General features: G+C 35.9%; 2 protein-coding genes across 2 annotated transcripts; both read left to right on the top strand.

The window, feature by feature from the left end:
- Positions 1-1,513: 1,513 nt before the first annotated feature.
- Positions 1,514-1,981, top strand: LOC113305753 (uncharacterized mitochondrial protein AtMg00810-like). The gene has a single exon (XM_026554757.1). The coding sequence runs from the start codon at positions 1,514-1,516 to the stop codon at positions 1,979-1,981; it is 468 nt and encodes a 155-aa protein (XP_026410542.1).
- Positions 1,982-6,324: 4,343 nt separating this feature from the next.
- On the top strand, positions 6,325-6,789 carry LOC113305754. Its single transcript, XM_026554758.1, has one exon. The coding sequence runs from the start codon at positions 6,325-6,327 to the stop codon at positions 6,787-6,789; it is 465 nt and encodes a 154-aa protein (XP_026410543.1).
- The last annotated feature ends 864 nt before the right edge of the window (positions 6,790-7,653 follow it).

Genomic DNA, 7,653 nt, shown 5'->3' on the forward strand with positions numbered 1-7,653 from the left:
TGCAAGATATACACCACAACAGAATGGAGTTGCAGAGAGGAAGAATAGAACCATAATGGAGATGGAAAGAACTATAATGAGAACAAAAGATTTACCAAAGAATTTTTGGGGTTATGCAGTAGACACAACCGTATACTTACTTAACATATGTCCTACAAATAGTTTGAATAATATGACACCAGAAGAAGCTTGGAGAGGTGTAAGACCAAGTGTAAGACATCTGAGAGTTTTTGGTTGTATCACATATGCACATGTACCTAAAGAACTTAGAAATAAGTTGGATGACAAAAGTGAAGAATGTATTCTTGTTGGTTATAAATCAGTAACCAAAGGATATAAATTGTTTAATCCAGAGACAGAAAAAGTTATTACAAGTAGAGATGTGATCTTTGATGAAGAGTCACAATGGAATTAGAATACTGGGTCAACAAACAATGTTGATCCAAATTCTGGGTCAACAAGGAATGTCGATCCACATACTGGATCAACAAGGAATGTTGATCCACCTACTGCTGTCTGAACAATTCCAATTGTAGTTGAAGAAGAAGTGCAGATTCAAGACATTGTTGAAGAACACCATGGAGAAATAAGAGAAGAAGAAGTACCACAACAAGAAACTACAAGACCAAGAAGAAAATATATCATACCTGCTAGGTTGAATAATTATGTTTTAACAAGAGATGATTAAGATATTGATGATGATGTGGTGAACTTTGCATTGTTTGGAGATTGTGATCTTGTAACTTATGAAGAAGCATCTAAAGAACAAGGTTAGATTCAAGCAATGAATGGAGAACTGAAGTCAATTGAGAAGAATGACACATGGGAATTAACAAAACTTCCACCAGGAAAGAAACCCATTGGTGTTAACTGGGTTTATAAAACAAAATACAAGTCAAATGGTGAAGTAGATAGACTGAAAGCAAGGTTAGTTTCTAAGGGATATATACAAAGACAAGGAGTATATTACTCAGAAGTATTTGCACCAGTTGCAGGACTTGACACAGTAAGAATGATAATTGCTTTAGCTGCACAGAAGCATTGGAAGATTTTTCAAATGGATGTTAAGTCAACATTCTTGAATGGAGTTTTGGAAGAAGAAGTTTATGTAGAACAACCAGCAGGTTACATTATTGAGGGGAAGGATAATGAAGTATACAAGCTAAACAAAGCCCTGTATGGTTTGAATCAAGCACCAAGAGCTTGGTATACAAGAATATATTCTTATTTCATTAAGAAAGGATTTAAAAGATGTCCACATGAGCATACTTTATATTTGAAAGATGATACTCTTGGCAATCATATTATAGTATGTTTGTATGTAGATGATTTTATTTTCACTGGAAATAGTTTTGAGATGATCAATGAATTCAGAGAGGATATGGTGAAGGAGTTTGAGATGACAGATCTTGGTTTAATGTCATATTTTCTTGGCATAAAAGTACAACAAACTGAAAGAGGAATTTTTATCAATCAGTAAAGATATGCAGAAGGTATACTAAAACGTTTCAAGATGGATAATTGCGATCCAATCTTAACACCAGTAGATGAGAGATTGAAGTTGACAAGAGAAGGGTCAGGAGAACTTGTGAATTCAAAAGACTTTAAAGGTCTTGTTGGATGTCTTAGATATCTGACTGCTACAAGACCTGACATTGTGTATGCATTTGGTTTGGTAAGTAGATTTATGGAAGAACCCAGACAATCACATTTACAAGCTGCAAAACGTATTCTGAGATATGTTAGAGGACCAACTAGTTTGGGAATTCTCTATAATGTTTCAGAAGATCCAAAATTAGTTGGATTTACTGATAGTTATTGGGCTGGTGATACAGAAGGAAGAAACATCACATCAGGTTATGGATTTCAGTTAGGAACTGGTTTTTTCTCCTGGTCATCAAACAAGCAACAAGTTGTTGCTCTGTCTACAACAGAAAATGGATATATAGATGCTACTAACTGTGCTACACAAGCTGTGTAGCTGAGAATGATGTTGAAGGCATTATTTCAAGAACAGAAGACACCTACAACAATAGTTTATGATAACAAGTCTACAATTTCATTAACTAAGAATCATGTGCTTCATGGAAGAAGTAAGCACATTGATATCAAATAGCATTACATCAGAGAGCTTGTAAATAATAAGGAGATAGCTGCGGAGTTTGTTGAGAGTGAAGAGAAAGTGGATGGTATTTTCACCAAGTCTTTGAAATCTAACACTTTTTTGTACTTGCGTGGAAAATTGGGAATGATTAGCAAAGAGTATCTTGGTTTAAGGGAGGATGTTGAAGAATAAACCAAGATACTATGAAGAAGACATAAGGGATCAACAAGTGTTATTGATACAATAGTATGGATCAACTATGAGAGCTGACAGAATTGGTTGAATCAACTGGTACAGTTAATATGATGTGAATGGATCAACAAGTATTGTTGACACGGTGGTACAATGTTTAGAAGTTTGCTTGGGTTGAAAGTATTACTAGTTTTAAGAGTTTGTTTACGTAGGAGTTTTCTAGAAGAGTCTTGTTAGAGTTTGATTATGTTAGGAAAGTGTTTATTACTTGAGAGTCAAGTTTGTTAATCATATAAATAGGTTGTTGAGACATGAGTCGAAAGATATCAATTGAGAGAAGTATTTTAGAGTATCTTGTTCTGTTTTTATTAAGTCTTTGATATTAGATTTTCTACATAGCCCCATAAAAATCACTCATTACCAATCCATTAATATAAGGATCAGACATCCACTGGTACAAAAAACAGATGGCCGGATTAAATCACAAATGCTCACCCAGTTCTGTTAGTTATGGGTGACTTTAGAGGTATATTTAAACATAATTGGGCAAGAAAACTTTGCCCAGAAGGTTTCATAAGATGTAACTCAAAAGTTAAATTTAAAGGCTTTGTAGTTTCCAGGTTTGTAAATGATACTGGTATCCTAAAAAACAAAAGAAAGAAAGAAGGCTCGAGGCTTTGCAGTAATTAAACTTAAAACTGAAACCTTGTACTTTTCAGGCAGGCGAAAACAAAATCTCCCGAGAAAATCCGGCTAAGATAAAGACCCGTGAACCATCTGGGGTAGCTCAGTTGATTAGGAGTATGATTCTCAAGTAGGAGGTCAGCAGTTCGAGTCTCCGCTCAAACATTGGAGATCTCGTGTAATTATTATTAACTTACTAATGCGGGAAGGGGACCGAGTTTGCTCAGTGGGGAGTAAGCCGGTGTCTACGCTGTCAGAGGGCAGGACGGGCCTATGCCTAGTTTCAAAAAAAATAAATAAAGACCCGTGAAAATCCGAGCACACATTCTGATTTTTCAACGGAAACAATGATTTCTTTTGATTTTGCTGAGCTACCACATGCATCAGATCTGATCAACTTTAAAGTGTAGTTAAAGAATTTTTCATTATATTTAAGCAACAAAAAATACCATTGTAGTTGATTTAGATACAATTATGACTAAGCGAAATAGCTTACCATTGTACTGGCCAAATGTCATTTTCTGAAATAATAATGCGTTCACACGTTCAAGATCAACAAGTAATTTTTCATTTTGTGATCTTTCTGCAACTTTCTTTCTCTCTTTACCTCTGCAACTATCTTTCTCTCTTTACCTCTGCAACTTTCTTCATCGTTTTTTGTCGAATCCTTAATGATTTAATCTTAAAGGTTATCATTATCTTTTGTAATACATCACTGATTCTATTACAACTCTTTAACTTCTAATCATTGGGTGTAATCATTACCATTATTATATTCGTTAATTAATTTTCGAGAGTCCCAAACCTTTCCTAATTGAATAAAAAGGAGTTCATGGAACTTTAAACCCACGACAGTTCATCTACTAACCTGATTTCCCTCCCAGGAAATCAGTGTTATAGTCATTCATACAATCCCACTTTCTCCATGATCTCCATCGTGTCAAGAATACCTTCCTTCCCAACCCATTACTTACAGTTACAGGAATCACTTTGATTTGTAATTGCTAAAAACTACTTAATAACTGCTTCCTATCGGTTTTATTCAAACCCTTTTTATTGCCTTTTTAGGCACTTATTCTCTTCATCCAACAAATCTGCTATCAGAATGTATTATGATCAATACAATGCTGAGGGTGATTTTCTTCAACACTTCTCCAATCTTTTATCTCAGGAAAAATCATCTTCTACCATAAACCTAAACACAAATTTTCCTGATGCAAAAATCAATCATCATAATTGCCTAGTCCTAAAGATCATCAAGAAAAACCCTCCACCAATCAACACTATTAGAGAAATTCTACAAAATTTCTGGAAAACAAACCATCCATATTATGTATCAATTTTTACAAACAAATCTTTCTTAATCAAATTTGAATCTCAAGCAGATGTTGTTATGATCTTAGAGGAGACTCCATGGATTATCATATAAGAACTATACGCTCTGGAAAGATGTTTACCAGGAAAACTATCATCAGATTATAAATTCGAAACTGTGGAATTTGGACTTCAAATTCATAGTCTTCCTGTTGAAAACTTATCTTCATTATTCGCTTTTGAATACATCTCTCAACTAGGAACAACCAGACCTATTCGAAGCTATGAAGCCACTACTTGGGGGAAATTTGCGAGAACAAAAACTCATATCAACATCAATAATCCTCTTCCACAGGCTTTGGCTTTTCCATTACCAAACAACCCTGAATATGTGGTCACTATCAAATATGACAGATTACCCAAATTCTGTTTATTTTGTGGTCGCATAGGCAATTCAATGAAAGTTTGTCCAAAGGTCTGCATTCTCAAATATCACATCTTTGCCAACTATCCAGAATCATTGCATGATCAAGCTATGGAAATGATACAGCCTGATTTCTCGCCATCAATAAATGCTTCCTACAAGGCAAAGATTGTTGAAATTCCAAGCTTCAAGAATATCTATGTGGCTAATGAGGTTACCAATACGGCTCCAAGGTCCAATTTCACATCAACAAACTCTACTGCAATCCCTACAATATCTCCACCATCACTTTATTTTCAAGTTGTAAACCAACAAAGTTCTGAGAGTATGTCTGCTATGGGAAACTTGCATTCTACAAGGCTAAGATCAGAAATCGTCATCCCAGATAATTTCAGGGTTGAGGAAGATCAATGGAATTCTTAAACTTCGAGCGGAGACCATCATATACAGATTTTCCATCCAATATTGCAGATAATTGTTCTACTATCCGAAATAAGGGAAAACAGCATATGCACTTGGTAGAATCGTCAACCGGTAATCCTGCAAGAGTAGAGAATCAATGGCCACCAAACTTTAATCCGTAAGTTATATTGTCTGTCACCGAAAACCCAGATTGTCTAAATCTAATTCTAGTATTCCCATATGGATATGGAGCAGAACGAAGTAGAAGGACTACGATGAGCTATCAAGGTGAAGGTTCAGGGAATCAGATGTTGTTGAGGGATACTCAAGGATAAATCTCTGGTGCTGGTATGTCAATCCCCACAGTTCATAGATCTTCTCTAAATGCAGACACAAGAGTTCTTGGTACTGATAAATGAAGGAAAGTTGCAACAAATCCTGCATCAAAAGTGCATCACTCTACTGAAGTAAAAACTCCCAAGAGAAGACAAGATGAAAATTATGTTCAAAATAACTCTCCACATCCAAAAGCCCAAAGGAAATTGGTTTCTGGGGGTTCTTTTGTTGATGGTCAGGCGGCAAATCCTAAACAGCCGCAAGATAAATGTTAATTTTTTCTTGGAATTGTTGGGGGTTGGGGAATCCTCCAACAATTCGCGCTCTGAAGAATTTCCTCAGAGGTACCAATCCATCTATCATATTTTTATCTGAAACAAATATGTCAGAAAATATGTCTGCCACAAGGATTAACCAATTTGGATTTCCAAACTCATGTATTGTCTCATCTGTGGGAAGAAGTGGAGGTTTGTGGCTCCTATGGAAGGAAGATGTTCATCTGGAGATCATATCTCAGTCTCTTAATTTAATTCATGTTAGAGTCTCTCAGGAAGATATTAACATTCCATGGCACCTTTTTTGTGTTTATGGTCCACCTGTAACTTTCCATAGAACAAGATTATGGGAAAATATGACTAGTTATGTTCAAAATTTCCATGGTTGTAAATGTTTTATTGGAGACTTTAATGTCATACGCTCTAACAATGAAAAATTTGGAGTTTTACCGGTGTTAAACTCAAATATTTCATACTTTAACAACTTCATCTAATAGAATCACCTTATTGATATGGTCTACAAGGGTCCGACGTAAACTTGGACAAATAATCGTTCAATAGAAAGGTTGATTAGACAACGTTTGGATAGAGTCATGGAAAATCCAGAATGGTGCATTGCTTTTCATAATGCTGCTGTGTTGCATCTTCCAAGAATTGCAAGTGATCACTCTCCAATCCTCCTAAACACCTGCAGACATGTGGCTACTTCTCCACCCGAGTACAATTTTGAGGCTTTATGGCTAGCGCACCCTGAATTCATGGATAAAGTTCGAGAATGTTGGTCAGAAGATGAGAATGAAAGTATTCAGTCTAAGTTAAGGAAGCTGGGGTCTTTTCGTCAAGCATGGAGTAAAGGAAGAATTGGTTGCATCAAATACAAAATAACGATTCTTAAATCTAAATTACTGAGAATCCAAGGATGGAGACCCACTGCTGCTAACATTCAAAGAGAGAAACTAGTCATGGCAGAACTGAATGAATATCTTATCATGGAGGCTACATATTGGGACCAACGTATGAAACAACAATGGGCGAAAAATGGCGATCCTAACACATGACTGTTTCATTTATCTATCCAACAAAGAAGACACAAGAATACTATTAGCCATCTGTTGGTTGATAATCAAGGTTGGATTTCAGATCAAGAAGAAATTACTCACGTGCTTATTCATCATTTTCAGACTCTCTTTCACCAACCAGAATTGCAAGACACTCCTCAATTTTTGTTTCAACCACAATCGTCCTTTGAAATGGATAATGAAGCTTTATGCAGAGTCCCAAATATGGAAGAAATCAAAGCTGTGATCAACAACATGGGGTCTTATACTTCTCCGGGTCCGGATGGATTTTCTCCTGTGTTTTACAAAAATTGCTGGGATACAGTAGCCTCCGACGTTTTCAGGTTGGTCCAACAGATATTTCAATCTTCTTCTTTTCTGGCGTTATTGAATCACACTAATATAACCCTGATTCCGAAGATAAGGAACCCTGCATCTCCTTCTGATTTTCGTCCAATATCACTATGTAGCGTTTTGTACAAGGTGGTAGCAAAAATTTTATCAGATAGGATCAAACCCTATTTAGAAGATTTTATTTGTTGGTCACAAAATTCTTTTGTTCCTGGGCGTCAAATTATAGACAACATCATCATTGCAAAAGAATTACTTCATTGAATGAACAATTCTAGAGCAGTGAATGACCATTTTGCTTTACAAGTGGACATGGCTAAGGCATATGATAGGGTTAATTGGAAATTTTTAGGTGATATGTTAAGTATTATGGGTGTGTCAGCACTTGCTCACAGTTTGATCATGGAGTGTGTCACAACATCAACTTTCTCAATCAATATTAATGGATCACCTAAAGGAAACTTCTGTAGTGAATGAGGCATTCGACAGGGATGTCCCTCGTCTCAAACTCTA

This window comes from Papaver somniferum, chromosome 8, assembly GCF_003573695.1.
Source record: "Papaver somniferum cultivar HN1 chromosome 8, ASM357369v1, whole genome shotgun sequence".
Classification (NCBI taxonomy): Eukaryota; Viridiplantae; Streptophyta; class Magnoliopsida; order Ranunculales; family Papaveraceae; genus Papaver; species Papaver somniferum.

Excerpts from the sequence above, each read along its gene's own strand:
- LOC113305753 (XM_026554757.1), top strand. The coding sequence starts at position 1,514 with ATGGATAATTGCGATCCAATCTTAACACCAGTAGATGAGAGATTGAAG.
- LOC113305754 (XM_026554758.1), top strand. The coding sequence starts at position 6,325 with ATGGAAAATCCAGAATGGTGCATTGCTTTTCATAATGCTGCTGTGTTG.